The 21,333-nt window shown below is 38.3% G+C and overlaps 1 protein-coding gene across 4 annotated transcripts in view; it reads right to left on the bottom strand.

The window, feature by feature from the left end:
* Positions 1 to 21,333, bottom strand: part of fra (neogenin protein frazzled) — a 65,961-nt gene that overhangs the window by 7,450 nt on the left and 37,178 nt on the right. The window contains exons 2-17 of one of the 4 annotated variants that reach the window (XM_069847529.1): positions 20,614 to 20,779; positions 17,484 to 17,623; positions 15,506 to 15,944; positions 15,281 to 15,423; positions 11,305 to 11,580; positions 10,010 to 10,175; positions 8,993 to 9,936; positions 8,550 to 8,755; positions 8,320 to 8,475; positions 8,080 to 8,242; positions 3,272 to 3,466; positions 3,142 to 3,180; positions 2,932 to 3,064; positions 2,596 to 2,858; positions 636 to 722; positions 387 to 533 (exon numbers count right to left, since the gene is read on the bottom strand). In XM_069847529.1, the coding sequence (XP_069703630.1) occupies positions 387 to 533; positions 636 to 722; positions 2,596 to 2,858; positions 2,932 to 3,064; positions 3,142 to 3,180; positions 3,272 to 3,466; positions 8,080 to 8,242; positions 8,320 to 8,475; positions 8,550 to 8,755; positions 8,993 to 9,936; positions 10,010 to 10,175; positions 11,305 to 11,580; positions 15,281 to 15,423; positions 15,506 to 15,944; positions 17,484 to 17,623; positions 20,614 to 20,779 (3,663 nt within the window). Of the gene's footprint in view, positions 1 to 386; positions 534 to 635; positions 723 to 2,595; positions 2,859 to 2,931; positions 3,065 to 3,141; positions 3,181 to 3,271; positions 3,467 to 8,079; positions 8,243 to 8,319; positions 8,476 to 8,549; positions 8,756 to 8,992; positions 9,937 to 10,009; positions 10,236 to 11,304; positions 11,581 to 15,280; positions 15,424 to 15,505; positions 15,945 to 17,483; positions 17,624 to 20,613; positions 20,780 to 21,333 lie in introns of all 4 variants that reach the window. The other 3 variants (XM_069847527.1, XM_069847528.1, XM_069847530.1) reach the window with 3 other exon arrangements.

Below are 21,333 nucleotides of genomic sequence, written 5' to 3' on the forward strand. Positions count from 1 at the left end.
ATTTGTAAGCACTGGATGTTGGTCTAGACCAGCGATCAAGAACACTGCACTCTCGGGCTAGTGTCTCTTACCTGCAGACAAGACACTGCCCTAATGTGCATTTGTGGCTGCTCACGGGTATGCTTTCTCTCTATCCCTTGTGCACGACTGAGCATAATTCCTTACCCTCCATGCACTCTACCATTTCAGCGAGTGCTGACGACCACTGGTCTAGACTATGTGGTGAGCTATTTCAGTGGTATTGTTATACTTGAGGCTTCAGGTCAGTCTGAAAATGTGTTCCTCTAATCGTTTTGAGCAGTGTATATCCCAAATATAGAACTTCAAATTTTTGCCATGATTGCTATTATAGGAGTAATATTCCTTGCTTCGTAATTGTCTCTCACCTGCCTGGTCGAGAGTAACGTGAGCACGTGAAATGGTGTATTGTGTGCGAGGGTACATGGGTCGACTCCCACTTGCCTGCGCCATGTCTCCCTGCTGGCCAGCAGGCATGCTACTGCTCCCAGGGATTGGTGTGGCAGTGGCAACAGCTGGAAGAACACCATAACATCAGCGAAAATGTCAGTCATCAAGTCACTTCAGTGACACAATGCAAACAAAAGCAAGGGACATGCAGGCAGGCAACTACTCACGCTCTCGCAAGGGCATGTTGTCCACAGGCAGAGTGATGGGCTTGGGCTTGATGATACGTCGAGCCGTCAAAGTCTTCTCATCTGCACCTGATACAATGGCAAGGTGCAACAGCCACAAGCAAGTGCAAACAACCGTGCAAAATAACAGCTGCCACATCCAACCTCAACTATTTTATTTTATAATTTTGCAAGTACAAGTCCCATATATTGGCAAATAATCTTAATGTTATGAAATCTAGTATTTCAGTAAAACTATATTCTCATCTATCCAAATGGTCATCAGTTGACAGAGGAATAAGACAAGATTGCATCTTCCTTTCTCTGTTAGTCATAATTTATATAAACACATTTATAAAATGCTGAAATGGAGAAAAGTTCCATATAGGAATGTAGAGCCATCTAAGAAGATTTACAAAGTGCTAACAAGAAACTTGCACAGAAATATCAATAAGATGAAAACATAAGATAATCAGGTTATAACCAAAACAGAAGGTGAATTACAATATTAATATATCTTGTACAAGAAAATGCCTGACTTTGACATATCAATTAGTATGGAAAAAATTAGTATCACGAAAATGATACTTTCTTCATTATACATTTTATATGCGTTTTGTAACAACTGGATTCCTTTACCATGTTGCAAATGATATCGTTTACGTTTTATTTATTTGGACTACTATTCAAAAGACGTACATAAAATGAAATCATTAATACTGAATATGCACTCAAATAAGATGAACTTTCGTTTTCTGAATTACACAGAAAACAATTCTTTACAAACTCAAAAGTAAGACATTTTACTTAATTTACAAATCAGTTCAAGAAGATATTCGCAATAAAATGTAGGACTAATTCTGTATGTAATTTCTTTTAGCAAAATCTTTTTGGTCAATACTACTGTAATTTCATTTCAATGTTAATTTATTCTCTGTATATATAAAAAAACACACACACAAAGAAAATAGTCTGAATATTCTTGAAGTGAATCGCTACTGTGTTTTCTTCACTTCATGTAACATCCATTATAACCACTTTTCCCAGTTGCAGATATGCTAAAAACGTCCATTTCCTTGAAAACCTCGAAACAGAGTTTTTGCAGGTACCATAAAAGATAACAAAATTTCTACGACAAATACGAGTTATAAACCCGATCTTCACACCATTAATAAACAACACATTAGAATAAATATCTACAGGACTCTAGAAAAACCTGTATTAATATAGGGATGCGAGGCCTGAGCAATTAAGAAACAAGGATACAAGCTGCAGAAATAAAAATCCATGAGAAAAAAATCGTCTTTACTCTTTTGAATCATGAAAGAAATTACATTTTAATAAATGATGGTTGAACCAATTGAATCGGTTATTGTTGAAAGGAACTAAGTTCACTTTTTAAAGTTTTGAGATAATCGAAAAAAACTGTTTTGTGCATAGTATATCGAAGATTAAACCAAAATATATTGTACACATATATTTCATGTGTACAATATATTTTTATTTAATCTTCAATAGATTATTCACAAATCAGTTTCTTTTCGATTATCTTAAAACTTTAAAAAGTGGACTTAGTTCCTTTAAACAATAACTGATTCAATTACAAAATACACCTAATGTATCATACTAACTATAAATATCAATTAGAAGAATGAATACTAGAGGAATCCCAAAACGAATTCTAAAATAGAAACCAAATGGAAAAAAAATATAGGAAGACATTTACAACGATGCAGTAAAATTACAATACCTGGCAGGTGATAATGGTATGTTTCTATGATCTCTTATTATATGGCATATACAATTTTAAAATTGTCATTACAAGTTTTGTTTAGCTTAACCTTAAATTAAAATATACAACTATTTGTCAATTTGTTTTTGTTCTAAACAGAAGTTTTTTGACAATATACCATGATACAGACTGGATGTGACAGCTGTCTAGAGATTCTGAACTGTATGTTACCTATATATGACGAGACATAGGTTCGCTTGTCTAAGGAGTTGCTGTGGTGGTGAGGGTCGCCAGACTCCAACTCCTGGCCACCAGATGTGCGAGGTAGTGTAGTGACAGCAATCGGCACACCAGAGGGCCCATCCCCACCCCCTCCTGCACCTGACTGCGTCTTCTCCAAGGCCTTCAGTTCCATCTGATCATGATGGATCCACAGGTCTGGGGGCTTGATGTTGGGCTTGCCTGGCTTGCCTTTCGTGGTGCCCTTCATATACCTGTAAGGAGAGGATAGTTAGAGTCCTGGACATGTAAAGTAAACAAGCCTGTGCTAATTCATTATATACTTACCCCTTCTTGCTACGCTGTGCCGACTTTCGCCGGCAGCACACCACGACAAGCCCCACCACAATGCCCGTCACCAGCACCAGCCCGCTGCCTGCCCCGACGAACAGCAGTACATCTGTATGCAGCACACGCCCGTCTGAAAGCACAAGCGTCGGTCACACCGTGCTGCAGTGGCAGCGCTCCACAACTACATGCACAGGCCGAGCTGCTTACCTCTCACAGGCTGCACTTTTGACCTTTTATCCCCACTGCCTAAGAGACAAACAGACAGGCAATTACAACACAGAGTCAGGCACTGCAGCAAGATGCACTACAAGCATGCGACGCCATTTGGGCTACTCACTGGGCCCCGTCGTGAAGGACACAATGGACGAGAATGGGCCATAACCCTTGTTGTTGCGAGCCTGGATCTTGAAGTGGTACAGTGTCCCAGGCGTTAGTCCTTTGATGGTTGTAGTCATCTTGTCTCCCAGAATTCCTTCTACCACCCACTCCCTGTCTCGCTGCGTGTGGTCTGTGGTGTATAGGATCACATAACCTGGGCACAAAAAAAAATAAATTTATTTAGAATTCATCATATGATTACGAAAAAAATCACTTTTCATGAGTTTTTTCTAATGTACAGACTCTCTGAGGACTTCAATCGTCTTTTGCTCTCTAAAATATAACATTCGTTTCCTGCAATGCACAGAAAAGACATTTTCTTAATCTCTCAAAGCAAGATACTTACTGCTATCACAACAAAAGAATTGACTTTTGATATCTCTAGTGAAGCACGTGGAAGGCACGGGGCTGAGGTGCAGTATTACAGCTAGCAGCATTCCCCTTCCCTTCCCCAGAGGTAGGAGCAGGTGGATAGGCAGAGATTTTATGTTTTTTAGTGATAAACATGGTATGACATGTTTACAATACAATGGCAACTGAACTAAGAATCTATGTGGCAATGCCGTCTTCACTTGTCTTGTGGTGCTAGAAAGACAAGAGTGACGAATTCATTTTCTGTCACCTGGTTGATGCAGATAGCAGGTAGAAGGGAATTAAAAAAATAGATGTTACGGAGCTGTAAGAAATAGGTTCTTTCTTTGCAATAGCAGTAACATTATTTATAAACTGCAATAACAATCGAGTTATTTTCTCTCTTGCTCCTCAGTATTTAGATGTAAGATTTTTATTTTGTTGAAGTGCTTCACATGATTCATATCCATTTCTTCTTCTTGAGAACACAATACACAATTTGGAGTAGACAGGATGCAATGTTTACCCAGACCAGTGCTGGGCACCAAGCATGGATTCTACTCTCCCACTGGAAGCCATATGACTTCTCTTCAAGTCCTTTCTTCCCCACTGAACACCGTGCAGCGTTCATGTCGTGACGAATGAATATTAAGCGTCCCTGTTTAGAGACTGGATTCGCTCCCAGTGCCCAGCCCTGACCCAATCATGACCAGTAAGGAGTCTGAACATGGCCATAGCAGATTTATGTTGTAGGTCAGGAATTAAATCACGTCTTTTTAGTAAATTTTTCCAATGAGAATTTTTAGTAGTATTTAATATTTGCATATTATAATTGTTTTTAATTTTATTTTTAATAATTTTAATGAGTAATATGAAAAATTATAGTTCTGTTTTTGTTCAATTTTAGTGCTTTTCTTTGCTAAAATGTCGGCTCTCTCATTTCTGCTTATACCGCAATATGTGGGAATCCACTGAAGAACTATGATTTTATTTAAATTTTGGATCTGTTTAATCATTGAATAAATTTAAGCAGACATATGTAATTAATTTTTGTAGGTGACATCAAATGGCTATTCATATATTGGAATTGCTTCTATTATTATTCTGCCACTTATAAAAATGGTATTTACGAGGTATTAATTGTTTATAAGGTTTTCATACATATTAGCTACTTGGCAAATGCCCAAAAATAGGTCTATTATGAAAATAAATTACTACCTTTGTTCTCTCTCTCCTTTCTGAATAAAAGTGGATTATAGACATCGATCTGGTAAAGTGTAGTATCTTAACATTTTTTCTATAATCTTCTTGAAGAACCAACCCATGATAATCCTACTTGATGTTTAAATTATTTGTGGAGAGAAATATACAGAGTGAGTATGTTTGGAAAATATGTGTACATGCTCCTGCATCTAAAATAAGAACAATTCCTTATATGAAAATTTGACGGAAAATGCTTATTTATTGGAGATAGGGTCATACCTTGTTTCTGTTCTTTTTTTGTTGTGTCACAAGTACATGTTTGGAAACTTGTCATTTAACGTTTACAAAAGGTGCTCAATGTGTCCCCCACCATTGTTCACACATCCCTGAGCATGACATACACATGACTGCGAGTTTGCTCAAACACCATGCTGTCATCACGGATCAGTTGGCAGCCATTTTCAACACATTGCAATAGCTCCTCTGCATCATTCACTGATGTTGCATAGACGACAGCCTTCAAGTGACTCCAAAGATAAAAATCTAATGGGGTGAGGTCGGGTGATCTGGATGGCCAAGGCACTGGACCACCGTGTCCAATCGAAACAAGAACAAAGTATACTGTCTTGTCACTGTATTGTTTGTAAACAAATTCTGGTACAAAATCAAAACAAAAACAACACAATATGATAAGATACTTATGAAAACAAAAGTCACTATTACTATTTTTTCCAATAAATAAGCATTTTCCGTCAAATTTTCATATAAGGAATTGTTCTTATTTTTGATCCAGGAACACACCTATTTTCCAAACATACTTATGACTCAATCTGTATATTGGTTATAAGAGTACAAACTTTGAATAGCTTTTACAAAGCAATTCGTGGAGATATCTTTCAATTCTAAAACTTTGATCTGAAGGAGTTCTCAACTGGAGGCATAATCTTACCAGATAATTTTCTGCATAAATATCATTTTAATCATTGTTCATTATGAATTGATTAGTAGGTCGATCTCTTGAACCCTTATTTAGGGTGGCTTTTGTTAATAAAACATATTTTGCTATACTTCTGTAATGGTTAGAATTATGTTAATTTCGCAAAGCCATTTGTAAACACCCTTAAACTTTTAGTACAAAATCCATAAGGAGAAATCATTACATTTACATATACAGACAGCATACCACAACTACTCTTTCAATATCAGGAATGCTGAAAACGTGTATTTTCCTGAAAATTCGGAGCAGATTTTTCAGTATCAAAATATTATCTTCACACTTCATATAATGAGAAAATACAAAAGGTCAGAAATAAAACCTCTGCATTGGCCTTCCATTCACTGAAACTGAAAGCAAATGAAAAATTTAAACACAGAGTAATAAACTTAAGCACTACCGCCAAACAAACCCTGGTCCACTAATACCAAACAATTCAACACTGATCTTTTCATAAGTACAACATCAAAAATATTCTTACACTGTTGACAATAAATTGACTTGGTGATTCTTTCAATTAGTAATGTACATTCATTTCCAACACAAACAACCAGGTTTAAATATTTCACTCTGAAATTGTTCGAACTGCAGTGAGTGAGAAAGAAACCAGGTTATGTGTTGTCGTCATCATGGTCATCAGGTCGACCCTAATGGATCTGTTAAGATCTCACATTAACTTTTTTTCTCGTCTTCCTAAATGTCTATGTCCTCTTGGGGAGTATAGTGGAATTTGTTTAGGTAATCAGATAAGGTTCAGGGTTCATTCTTTCAACATACTCCATCCATGACAAATTGAAGGTGCAATTTACATTGGAGTCTGTCAGCATTTAAAGTTCACTGTGAACTTGTACGTGATTGGAGTTTAAAACTATGAACAAGAGACGATACTATTAGCATTTGTATGCCTAAAGTCACGACAACACTCATCAACTTTAACGAGGGCCAAAGTGAAATTAACTGCTTTCTAATATTCGAGTTCTCCATTAATTTTGTTCCAGAAAATATGTTTCCTCACTGAATACATTAACACTTCTGAAAATATTACATTCGTAGCTTGTTAGCTCTTGTAAGCTGTCTGTAAGTTATTTGATACTGACAAGGAACTGTTAAAGAGCTTATGTTGAAACCTTCCTCAAAATATGCATATAGATCTCTACAACAGAGAGATCTATACAAAAAAAATAATTGTCCATACTAGGGTTAAGAAATTAAAGCTTGAATAAAACTGAGCAGCCCTTGGCCAGGGTAAATAGCGCTCTCTCAGCTGGCGAATGCATTCAGTGTCTGATGTCATCTCACATGTTATGTGACAGTGTATGTAGGCACGTCAACTCTTCTCTTCAAATATGTGCATTCTTAGTGTAACATTCCAAATAAGTTTCCACACTCTTACAGTTGGTAGAGGAAGTGCAAAACGTACTTGCCCATTTCACTGATGTGCAGAGAACAATATTCGTTCCTGCTGCCACCATGCCTGTTATAGGGCTGTTGTGAATCACCTAATGCTGATTATAGGGCACATTCGAAACTGCGGTCTTCAATTGTATGCGTCATGCAATGTACTGTGTAGAGCAGTAGCAGGTAGCGTGTGTATTAATATTTTTATGTATTTTACACAGTTGAAAGTGCGTTTGTTGGATAACTAAGGCCTTCAGAATTGTGTATAATATTCTGTGTACTTAACAATGTCCCCATTTCGTTCTAAATTAGAAAGTGCTAAAACATTACACAGTCAAGCTAGAGAACTTATTTATAATGTGTATAAATTGCTTCTGCATTTTCAACAATGTTATGTTATTGGTTATTCTGTGACAAGGTTTATGTTATAATATATATACACGCTGTGATAATTTGATAAATCTCACTCGAAACACTGTCAGCAGAACTGTTCATTGAGAACTGTCGACAGTGATCTGAACAAAGTTGAGCTGAGTCCATCCAAATGTTGCCAAAAGTGTACGTAGCTTTCTGCTGCAAACTCTTTCTGTACTGGCAGTTAATTATTTGTATTTGTCTACATGCTATGAAGATCTGTGTGCGCAGTATATAAGGGGAGGCTTCGACATGAGCTCATTAATAGTTCCCTTGTGAGATGTAAAGATCATCTTCAATTAACAAGAAATGATTTGGTCATTGTTTATATATACTATCTAAACATTTGTCTGTAGAGATGCAGGGAAAGAACGATAAATCAAAGTCAGAATAACTGGCCTGCATACCAGTGATTGGTCCATTAGGCTGCTTGGGCGGCTGCCAGTTCAGATTAACTGCAGTGGGGTTGTCCTCAACAGGCACAACAGTGAGATCACGAGGCTGACTGGACGGGGCTGCTTCCTGCGTCATGTTGAGTACCACCATGCTCCAAGGACTCTCTCGACGACCCTGTACACATAGCCACCATGGTAACACCTGCAAACTGTTTTCCATATGGTCTCACATATCACTGCAGCCCCTCTCACCTTCACCACCTTAACGGTGAACTCATACTGCGTGTTGGGTTTCAGGTCGTCAATCATGCAGTTTAGGTCAGTAGCATTGAAGTACTTGTAGCGTGGGTTGTTGGAGTAGTGTGACGGCGTGTAGCGCACCACATAATACCGATTGTCTGTCACAAACTGCAACACAGATACTCATGTCTCTCTGATAGCAAACCTAACTCACACATGTTCATGGTTTCAACTCAACTTACCTGACTCTTGGGGAGTGTGGTGTCAGTCCAGTACACCACGACAGTTGTTGATGATAGCACAATGGCCATAAGGCCTACAGGTGGTATTAGTGGGTAAACAGGCTCTGGAGCCATCACCTCCTTAGTCCGTACTGACACATACACAGGGCGCCCATCACCCATGTCATTATATGCCCGCAGACTGATGACATACTCGGAATTTGGCTCTGCATCATATACACATTACTTTTAAACTACAGATTTTATGCTAAAACTAATAAAACAGAGATTCCTTTCACTGAATTGTCAATATCAAATCATTTTCAGATCTTGTCGAAAGTTTACAAATATTTTATAATTACATCACTTGTCATGCACTTTGTATTTACAACAGTTTACTGATATCAAATGTGCTGAAAACGACTATTTGAGTCTAAATCTCAAAACTTATTGTTTATACTCACCCACACTTTCGATAACGTAGAATCTCTGTTTGCCATCAAGCAATTGTGTATATGCATCAGGGATGCCTTTGCCCCAGCCAATAGTGTAACCACGTACCATGATGTTCTGATTACGAGGAGGATTCCAGGACACAGTGATAGTGTCAGTCATGGGGCGTGCCCTCAGAGAGCTGGGCATATCAGGTACCTGGCTCTCATCTAGATCGTTCTCGTATGTTTCAACTGTATACCACTCGGTGGCTGGTCCTGAGCCATTTACTGTCAGTGCCCATAAGCGGACTTGATACACAGAACGTCGCTCCAGACCCAGTAGTGTGTAGAGTCTCCTGTCACCCGCAGTGGTGACAGTATCACCCCGCTTTCGGTCACGCTTTCGATAACGCAACTTATACCCCGTGATGATGCCATTGCGCCTCTCCTTTGGGGGTGCCTCCCATCGGACGGTCACACTTGTTGAGCTGCTGGCCTCCAGTGTCACATTCTGAGGTGCCTCTGATGGCACATCAGATAGTGTCCTGGCTACCACTTCCTCAGTGCTGGAGCCTGCTCCATTCTGGTTGAACGCCACTACCCACACACTGTACTCGGTGAACTTGGCTAAGCCAGTGAGTTCATATTGCTGATCTGAAGTCACCACGTGATGTTCTTCTACCGAGTCACCTTCCATGTAGAACATGTTGTAATGAAGCACAGGGCCGTTGCTCAGTTCGGGGGGGTCCCATTGCACTAGCAGGCTGGTAGGAGATATGGGTACAACACGCAGATTGCGGGGTGCGCCTGGTACATGCACCTCTGGTTTTGTGGTCACATTCAATACGTCAGAACTCGCACCCCGCCCACGTGAGTTGTATGCCAGCACACGGAACAGGTAGGTGCGGTCAGGCATCAGACCTGCGATGTTGACTTCCCCCACACGCGAACCTGTAGTGTTGACGACACGCTCCCTGCAATATGAATATCAAGGTGCAGTCTTGTTGAGGTGTTTCATGTATTGTACCTAAAGATCAGACCACTCACCTCTGTGAATCCTTCTGCCGGAAGAAAACTGAGAATGTGAGGTTCTCGCCCTTTGAATTTTCGGGAGGACTCCAGCTCAAAGTCACAAACCTGGTGGACACGATGACAGCCTTCAACCCCCGTGGAGCAGAAGGCAACTCCATATCTCCAGGTGACAGTGACGCAACTGTGGGAGGGGGGGGCGTGTAAGCTGTTAGAACTTCTCCCAGGCCACGAGAACTGGAGGCTGGGGTAGGACAAGACAAAACCAGCAAACAAAACAAAACCAAACATAAGACAGGAAATAAGCAACACAAAGTAAAAGAATAAGAGGAGTAAAGAATCAGGCTGAGGAAAAACAGAGGAATGAAACAAAACTTGTTCACAAAGCCAAATTAAATGCTTATAAATTACATACATTTTGATGAAAAATTGAAAGCATTTTCACACTTCTTCAAAATATTTTTTTACTGGCTGTACATACGTAAAAAAAAAATTGAAACACCTCCTTCAGATTCCACAGCAACTATCTCTCAAATTCGAAATATTGGCAAAATAAGATTATATTGTATATCATCGCATTGTGGGAAATACAGTGATGAGAAAACTGATATGTTGCAAAAGAATGACTTTAAAAATTGGGTTTTTCCATGGAACAATTAAATGATTCACACTGAGAAAAGCAAAAAATGTGATATTCCTCTAAAATGATGCATGAGACAGAGATGTTAATGTAATAATGTTATCCAGAAACCTAAACTATTTCCCGAGTTATGTTTCATTATTTCTGTAGGGTAGTTACCTCCTTAAAATTGGTTTGCTACATCACTCTTCATATAAATGTACTCTATAAAACACCAGAATACTTGCCTTTCACTGGTAGGACAGTTTATATAAGATACAAAAAATTAATAATATTAATATTTTTTCCAAACAGAACAAACATAACACTTGTATCTAGTAAGTATAGTATGGAGTATTAAATACATTAAGCCTTTGTGAAAACACAGTTTTTATAATTCGTATTATTAGTTACTTCTTATGAAGTACTGCATCATACTTTTATATAACTGGCTATGGAGTACTGTACCAGAATAAGCAGATAGCAGCATGATGAGAATTTTTTTCTATACCGGTACTTATTTTATTGCATAAAGGTCTGGGAACAAGAAATATTTTCACACACTTGTAAACAACCTACAGTTTGAATATCTCTTACGAACGTTTCTGCTAAAATATCCTTTCCTCAACAGTACAAGCAACAAATGGAAAATTAATGCTGCATCTTACTTGCAGTTAACCCATGTAGCTGTTACCTGGTTGAGTAATGGTGAGCCTTGCTGCTGCCTGGATGTTGCCTGCTGCATTTGAGCCAACACACTGGAAGATTCCAGCATCCGTCTCCATCAGACCAAGAATGCGCAGATTGTACCCATTCACAACTTGAAGGTAGTCATTCTGTGGTATGATATCTCCATCCTTGACCCACTGCACGAGGGGTTCTGGCTTCCCATATACAGAACATTCGAATTCTATGTCTCCTTTCTCCAATGCAAACCGGTCTGTGGGTCGTTGTAAGTATCTTGGAGGGACTGAAACATAATGTTCGATTTTGAACTTTTCACACTTATCAAGTCAGTCTGAAATAAAAAAAGAAGTCTCCTCAATACTGAAAAAATACTGGCAACAGACTACCAAACCATTATTACAAGAAATGGAAAAGAAAGAAAAGTTTCTGGCAGGCTGAAATGGTCTGGATGGTACAACAATTCTAAAAACTATATACATATTATTAATGAAGCACAACCTACAATTCTCACTGACGACCCATAACATGAGTGCAGTAGAATCTCTTTCAGACAGAAGGGATTTAAATATTTGGAAAAAAGATACACTTTAAAGTAATTTAAATGGAATAGAACTCTTTTTTTATTAGCAATAAGGGAACGAAGGAAAAAAATCCTCACATTTTCTGATCCAATGTCCCGAATTTGATAGAGTCAGGTGCATATACTGTATGTTGGAAAATGCGTTTCGTTTCTGAGGATTGAAAGGAGATTAAACTAGTCACCATATGCAAGTTTACAGTATTGTCGTGTCCCAGGCTGCAGTCCCAGGATCGACGGACTCTCTTCAAAGACGTAGGCTGTACGTAATTCTCGAAGTTCCGGCGACGACCCCAGATGTTGGAAGATGAGTGGAGTTGAAGAAATAAATCTAAGGATTACTGTGCTAGCTCACGTTTATTAACGGTTCTAGGTATATCAGGTCGAAATGATAGCCGAAGCTTAGTCACAGAATTTAAGTCGATAAATGAGAACAAATACAAAGTTACAAAATGTTAAAGATACAAAGTTACAGAATGTTACTGTCAACTAGCGCAGATTGCGCGTCAGAAAATACACAGTTCGCACGTGAGCGATAAAATACAGAGTTCGCAAGTGAGTGAGGAAACACAGAATACGCAAGTAAACGAAGAAACACAGAATACGCAAGTGAACGAAGAAACACAGAATACGCAAGTGAACGATGGATCCAGGCGAGTCAAAACTTATATAGGGAACAACAGTCATTGAGAGAGGACACCTGTAGTGCAAGCATCCCTCACGCATTGAGTTATGTGACATGGGACATGTTCCCTTCAAAACATAAGAATCGTGAACAACAATTAGGGCATACAAATCCCGATAGGTTATGACTAGCCCAGCCCATCTGTGAGCTGTGAGGCAGCTTGAATTACCATTTAAGTTACTTTCAAAGCCTTTTCAAAGTTTCTGTACAAAAGCTGGATACTTTTCAAAGCATGTGAATGCTCCTTAGAATTGTCTCTCGTAGTCTGTCCGTTTTCCATTCGTCTTCATAAATGTCTGTCACACTAAAATGATATTTCACTTGAAATGTTCCAACTCAGAATAAACGTCAAATATATTATCCTACAACATAGGACCAGTGACATTTAATGTAAAAAAAAAGGGAAACAACTATTCTAAACCTTAGAGGTCACTTTCTGAGGTATTCACTACAGTATCATCTGGTATACGGTCTATACAAAACTAGAACGATATTGACAGTTCTACAGCTTCAAGGCGCAACCATGATAACCGCTCAAACCAACCAATCAGAGTCCATGGTAACAGGTCAGTGTTGCCAACTGTTTCACAGCAAGCACGTGGTAGCTAACTGTTTTGTTCAGAAGAGTTTAATCTTCGTTAATGTGTCATCACAGACAGTATTGGTGTTCTGTTGTGGCCACTGTTTTCGTAGTTATTCCAGTGGCTTGTGTATTTATATTACTGACTACGGGGGAGAACTGACATTATCCTTGTTGTTTCTCATCATTCCTCATGGTTCTATAAAACATACTTTTACTTAAATATACGTCGGAAAGTCAATATATTGCCTGTGTGAATTTTGAAAATCACTGTCCTTATCTGAGTAACGTAACTTCATTAAGCAATATTATTGCGAAAGATTAATTTGTTACCCACCTTGTAGGATCGTCAAAAATAGGATCATTATCATCTTTCGCCCTGTTTAAGCCATCGGGATGAAATGAAATGGGCTTAATTGATTCTGTGTCATTAGTCTGACTCAGATAAACCACACACCCTATTATTTTGTGTACTGTTCGCCACATTATGACACTTAACAACAACAACAACAACAACAACAACAACAACAACAATAATAATAATAATAATAATAATAATAATAATAAAAAAATATTTCTCTCATCAAAGAGTCTGTATGATACAAATTTACGAGTTCGCATCTGATGCTCAGTTCCGACACGGCTGGCAGGTGGAGCAATAAACTGCACTGCACTACCACGTAACTTTACAATGTTGCTCCCTTTCTGCATGCGAAATAGAGAACTCTCAATATCGTTCTAGTTTTCTATAGACTGTAGTTTAGCTCTCTGGGTTGGGACCACAACGGAACAATTTAAAAGTCTAAATGCCAAGACCAGGGATAGACAAAACTCCAAAATTTTCAGGCACCAGCCCCTTTTTTTCAGGAGCCACTTCATTTTATCCACACATGCAATGGGAAAACAATTCGAGCTAAGATAAAGATACATTTACTAAAATATATTAAACAATATAGTATTATAATTAATTGATAAAACACATTACACAGTGAACTTCTTCCTATGACTGTTTTTGTTAATATAATGTATCAAAACCGAAATCATAACACATTTTGAACTCAATAAAGAAACTAGTTACTGGTGTAGCTCAGGCAACAGAGGTGCTTGCCTGCTGATCCAGAGCTGTACTTGGGCGTAGGTTCGATTCCCACCTGGGCTGATTGCTTGGTTGGATTTTTTTCCGAAGTTTTCCTCAACCGTAGGATGAATGTTAGGTAATCACATGCGAATCCTCGATCTCATCTCACCAAATATCATCTCACCTCTCACCAATTCCATTGACCCTAAATAACTTTCTAGCTGATACAGTATCGTTAAATAACGAAATTAAAAAAAAAATACAGAAACTCAGGCACCACATAAAAAATTTCGACATGCCATGGTGACCTGACGCCCAGAATTTGTCTAACCATGACCTAGGCCATTTTTTTTGTCCTAGAGAGGAGTAGTAGTACTTACAGTAGTGATGGGAGAAGAAAAACATGAAGAATAATGACACTGCAAAGCACTACATCTCTTCAATTTGTGGTCACTGGCACTTCAGCTCTCATGCAGTCCCAAAAGGCTAAAAGTCTCCTCTTCCTTATATCATGCAGACAAATATCACTTTCAAGATACAAGAGTAAAATATATAAAAATTAAGAAATGCTGAAAATTTAGAGTGTCTTCCAGTAAAGAGGTCTCCTGTTTTGCAATGCTTATTGCTATTGCGACACAGCCAATAATTCTGTTTCTCTTTAACTTTGATCCCCTCTCTTCTATTCTTTATAGTAACACATGAGAAACAGGAGCTTCGTCTCTTCAATGTGTTTCACTTATCCCTCATCATCCCCGACAATCTTGGGTATCAGTGTCAATGAAGAGTAAAAAGGATATCTCAGTTTTCAAACTATCATGGTGATTGAGTTGTGATAGCGATTTTTGCATTTCACATTGTTTCGTAGATATTTTCTAGTTTCATCTACAAGTCTTGAACAACAAAACCCTGAAGATGGGTATAGTAAATAATTACAAAACATTGGTGAAATTAATTTTCATCATACATTGTAAACTCCAAAAACAGGTAATTAGAGTGCCAGTCAACAGAGAAGACATCCAAAATAAAATAAGAGAATAATGTGAAAGGTATGTAATCATCTTACCATGCACCTCTAGTGTGGCAGTGGCATCCACCGAGTCATCTCTGTTCCCTGCCCGGCACTGATAGGTGCCCTGGTCATGCTCTGTCACATCACTGATCTGCAGACTGCCAGTGCCCACCTTGCGAAAGCGACTGCCCAGTTCCCTGCACAAAGCATACCATTAGCTGTCGTGAGGACACACATGCACTTAATGTCACACATATACTCGTAGGTATCAAGACTCACAACATGTCAATTGCGATGCCATCTTTAAGCCAGGTCAGTCTGGGACGTGGAGTACCATTTGCTGCACAGTCCAATGTCACAGTGCTGCCCTCTATTGCCACTGCTGAGCGTGGAGTTGCCACAAACACGGGAGGCATAATGCTGGCACTTGCTTCTAGGTTGCTGTTGATGCTGAGCATACCATTGACACTGAGACGGTGTTGGTCCAGACTGGATGCATTGCAACGGTAGTTTCCCTGGTCTGATGCACGCACCTCGTCGATCTCAAGGGCCCCCGATGGCAGTACTAACATGCGTGATTCATCCACATCCAGCAGACGTTCGTCCTTGAGCCATGTGATTGTTGCTGGAGGTGTAGCATCCACTCGACAGCTGAAGTAGGCCGTTTGTCCAGGAAACACTTGCTGATCCACAGGCTGCTGCTCAAAGGATGGCAGTGCTGCAATGACATTATGAATATTAACCAATTTCTTCAGAACATAAGCTGAAGTTGCACTCAGTTTGATAAGTCTTTCTAAATAATATTTATACATACACATTATGTATTTATTTAGTGCAGTGGGCAATTTATACAACCAAGTTCCACAACAGTTCACAAGAATGTTGCATGTTTGTGAATATAACTTGCTATGCACAGCCAATGAGCAACATGCACAGACACAAATAATCATGAATCATTATGATGCTGTTCTCGGTATAGGTAAAGATAAAAGTATCCCCTTTTACATGACATGAAGGAGCATGAAGTTGGAGCTCCTCACTTCTGTGACATCAGCACTAGAATGAAATGGTGTGGTCGGCACCATGCTCTGAATATCTTTTACTCCTGGGAAGACCCAGTACTCAATTTGACAAGAGATTGAGTGGTCCTGGGGAAGTTTTGGTAACGAAAAAATTGAAAAAAATCCTACAAGTGCACACTGCCTTGGATTGAAACTGATACTTAAGTTTGTAGCCTATAGAAGATTATGGATTTTTATTTTATCAGGGTTCTTCAGTTTTTGAACGCAGTGAATAAAATAGATATGAAGATGTAATTTTTTGGTTGCTTTAGGAGCACTATCACATAACATCCCTGTTTGAACTGATAATTTCCTTAAATTTTTCAAGGAGAACATTGTAGAGTCCTCCCCTATTCCACTTTAGCTTCGATTAAAACTGGAGGTCTTCCACTCCTCTTCTTGTCTGCAACATATCCAGTTTCTTTAAAATGCTTAATAAGCCTTGTTACTGTGAAATTGGAGCCTCTAAAATATTGGTGATGCCAAAAAACCCCTCAGCAACACAGGCTAGCCACCTGCATAACTCAATCAGCTAAGACTCTTGCCTGCTGATCTGGAGTTGCACTCGAGCGCAGGTTCGATTCCTGCTTGAGCTGATTACCTGGCTGAGGTTTTCCTCAGCCGTAAAGCAAATGTCTGGCTCATCTCGCCAAATACCATCTCGCTATTACCAATCCCATCAATGCTAAATAACCTCGTAATTGATACAGCGTCATTAAATAAATAAGTTAAAAAAACACAGGCTATAAACAAACTATTGATGCACAATGAAAACACTTTACTGTTTACTTTCTTGGTTTTCTTAGTTTCTGAGTGACATTTGTCTTCTTGTTGACACATATCATGAAAGAAGTCACAACAAATCAAATGAATTGGTATATTGACATCTGGTAGAAGGAGAAATGATTATAACTGTTTACTACTGTTGAATAAAAACATACTGTTTGATGTGCGTGACTTTTCCATCTCTCTGTATATAAACATGTTCAAACAATGTTAATTTAAGTTTCACATACACAAATGAACCAATGAAATTTTCATGTTCGTAAGCCTCAGAAAAAACAGCCTTCCGTTAATCTAAATAAAATCTAAATACACATCAATAACTTAATAACACTGTTAAATTCACAATACTGAAGTCTAAATATTGTTTATCTCTAAAGTACTAAAAATGCAGTCCATTATTATTAACACACCTGCAACCTTAAGACGTGCTGTACGACTGATGATGGATCCCACACTGTCTAGTGTGGCCACACATTGGTAATCACCACGCAGGCCTGTTTGTTCAGGGAACAATGTGCGAATGTACAGTGAACCATTGGATAGCTGTGACCTGCAAGCACACAACAAAAAGTATTAATGGACATGAAGTTGTTGTTTTCTAATGCCAGGCATTTAACAATAAAGTCATTTGACCTCTTGCACGCCAATATTTTTCAAAGATATTATGGTCAGCCACTGAAGCACAGATTTTGAGGTGTTCCGAATCCATTTCTTGGGTCAGGCCACAAAGGGAAAAACACTGGAGGAGGAGACTTTGATCCGGTGCTGTGGATTGGACTTCGGCGTAGATCAATGGTGAGAGTGCTTGGTATATAGAACCAAGGATCCGGGTTCGATCCCTGGTGCCGGAGCGAATTTCTCTCCTCAAATATTAATTGTTACCATAACAGATATATTCTGTAGGATCAAAAAAATAATAATCTTTAGTAAATTCTTCTAGCAATGGTCCATATTTCTGTACAGAATACTGTGCACATTACTGGCTACCAAGTCACTCAACTGAGTGCGCTCCTTGTATAGAGGCAGTTGACTTAATAAATGTCAACTTGGAGTCAGGCCACAAAGGGAAAAATACTGGAGGAGGGGAGTTCGATCCAGTGCTGTGGATTGGACTTCGGCGTAGCTCAATGGTGAGAGTGCTTGGTATGTAGAACTAAAGACCCGGGTTCGATCCCCGGCGAATTTTTCTCCTCTAATATTAAATATCAATTATGGTTCAGCCTGTATAACAGTATTTATACGACAAAATTATGCACTGTAAAAAAAAACGCATTAGAATTGCTATATATTACACAATGGTCAATGGTAAATAAAAAACCGAAACATGATTTTCATTTATTGTAATTATTCCTTGTATGTGCACACTAAGTGAACCTGTGCACATTGGCTTTCTTCAATTGTTGAGACAAAAAAAAAGGTGATCGCTCCTCCTTTATAAATTGGGAATAGTGAGATAAGTCTGAGGATTCACCACAGACTCTACTGTTCCATCAGTGGCTTGTGCCAGTTCTTCCATAATCACAAACTAACAATGCATGTCATCTACTCTTACAGAATGAAATATACAGACAATGCTGTCACATTTAGTATACTATGAGAATCATTTCTGAAACTGTTTCAAAGTTCGAGTATGATATAATTTTCCTATGTCAGGTTAGATTAATTTAGATTAGAGCTTTTAGTGTGTAGCAACCTAGTTAGTAATGCTAATGGGGTTCCCATGATTTACAGTCATTACAATTATACAAAGCCATGTTTCTTTTCTTTTCCTTTCTTATATCGATACAGTAGTTTTCATTTTTTAATTTAAATAATATTCTTCCTAAATATGTTTTCTCTTAATTTCCTTGCAGTAAATAAATATCCATTATTTTCAAAGCACAGAATCATTCAGCAGTTTGAACAGCAGCAGCATTACCAACAACTATCAACTCTCTGGCTTTAACTGCACAGATTGATCAACGTGAGTCCATTTGAAGCTTTGTTTCCAGCATGGGATTTATATTATATTAATGTACTGCATTCATGACCCACAAAAGGTGGTACTACTAGCTAAATTTAACATCTAATCTTCATTCCATACAAGGTGACTCCAGATGTCAACAAATGCACGTGTTTGAAGCACTTCCTATTGTTTGTGGGACAAACAATCTCTTTATGGTGCCTACACCACGATGCTATTTAGTTCCGTGTCTAAAAGAACAACCTGTTACACGTTTTCTAAGTCTTAATGGAAAATGTGCTGTTTTTCCAAACACGAGAAGGAAAGACGCGATACATGAACGAATGTGATTTATGGGCGGGCACCAGCATGGACTGTTTGCAATGAAACGTGATAGGATGACAAGGAGGTTGTAGGTATAATTTAACTAAGGCTGCTTCGCCACTCACAACATAACTCAAGCACGGAAATGAAAACAGTGGTACCACAGTCTAGTATATACAGTCACGAAGCTCAATACGTAGTAAATATGCATCCATAGCTAGTTGCTAACCACTAGGATCGATAATATTGCCTCATACAGACAATGCGAAACAGTACCTACACAGTCTATTGTTCCTAGCACCTTCACAACTCAAGCTTCGTGACTGTATATACTAGACTCTGGTGGTACGTCAATTAGCTTCTGCAGCCTATGCTCCTTGTATTGTATAGTTATGGTGTTGGTGCTGTATTAAAATTGCGTGCTCAAACGCCCTGAGACATAAAATAATTAAGCATATCGTCTATCATGTCACCTCATGTTGATGCATGCCTCATTTTCTGCATGAACATAGAACCAATCAATATCGTGGAGCAGAAGGATTTTGCATTATGTTTGTTAACATACAGAGTTTTCTTGTATGGAATGAAGATTAGTGTATAAACTTTTCATACTTGATTCCCCAGTTCAAATCTCGATGGTAATTAAATTATAATTAATTAATTTATGATTATGCACTTTTCAGTCAGTTAAAATTAACTGTATGTGTAGGCCTAAACTAGCAATGACTGAATCTCACATTCAAACACTGCTTGATCTGTTGTTAAAATATGAAATAACATATGCTGTCTCTTACATGCTCTAGTTTAGCATTATCTATTAATACAGTAGTAGAGATGTTCAGTCAATTAGTTCTTCTCTCCTACAGCTGCAATTCTGCACTGTGACATTGTAAGTTTAATTTTGGGGCACAAAGTTGCTTCAAAATCACAAAGATAAATACAAGCTAGAGCATGTTGTATGAGGGTGTGTAGCATAATTAGTAGTTATCCAGAGATTGAATACACCATTAACGGCTTGCTATTCTCGTCCATGCCTGTGCCTATGCATGAGACAGATAAGAAGTTTTGAATAAATAATACTTTAATTCTATGTTTATTGTATATGAGCATGAATATCGTCGTATTTCCATATCAGCAATCCATGTTACTCAGTCTATACATGATAACTATGTATAAATAGTTCTGTACAAGAAAGAATCAAATGTAACATGCTAAAGGAGAGCTGTACCTATACTGTTTGTATGCAGCTGTTTTGGTCAGCATACTTCACTCACCTATATTGGTCGCCAATTGACGACAGGAACTGGCCATCTTCACGCCAGCGAATGGTTGGTGTAGCACCAGGTATCGAACTAGCAGCTGCACAGTTGAAGATGGCAGCACTGCCTGGTGCCACAACAGCGTCCTCGGGCTCCAGCGTCAGCTCCAGCTCTGATATCCCTGTGCAAACACCAAAATGCAAAACTTACAAACTAATATGTGAGAAGTAAAATTAACAAATATGGAAATTCAAACTATGAGCAAATATTCACCAACTTCACTTAAAGTTGATTCAATCTAAATTTGCTCTTTGTTTTTAATAATGTAAAATAAATTTTGTTATACTCTTTATTCATGAAGTCGAAATTGTAACTATAGCAGAGTTTTCTCTTTATCACTTAACAGACGATAGTCCCAAAATCTTGAACAGATTTAGATAATGAATAAATATATAGATTACATACAATTATTTAATAATATCACAATAATTAGGTAAGGTACGTTTGATTTGTTTCTGTTAAGGGGCACGGAGATCTCAAGATTTTTTCTGTGAATAGGTAAGCATATCAAGTTACGTAATATAGATAATTGCCTAAGTTTTCGAAGAAAAGTTGGAAGTTTCACTTGAGTTCAGTGTCTGACATTTTCATTGATTGAATATATGTCGATATAGCATGAGTCACTGTTCCAAAAAAAAACGAATTATCGATTCAAGTGTTTGTAATGACAAAATA

Source organism: Periplaneta americana, chromosome 15, assembly GCF_040183065.1.
Source record: "Periplaneta americana isolate PAMFEO1 chromosome 15, P.americana_PAMFEO1_priV1, whole genome shotgun sequence".
NCBI classification, from domain to species: Eukaryota; Metazoa; Arthropoda; class Insecta; order Blattodea; family Blattidae; genus Periplaneta; species Periplaneta americana.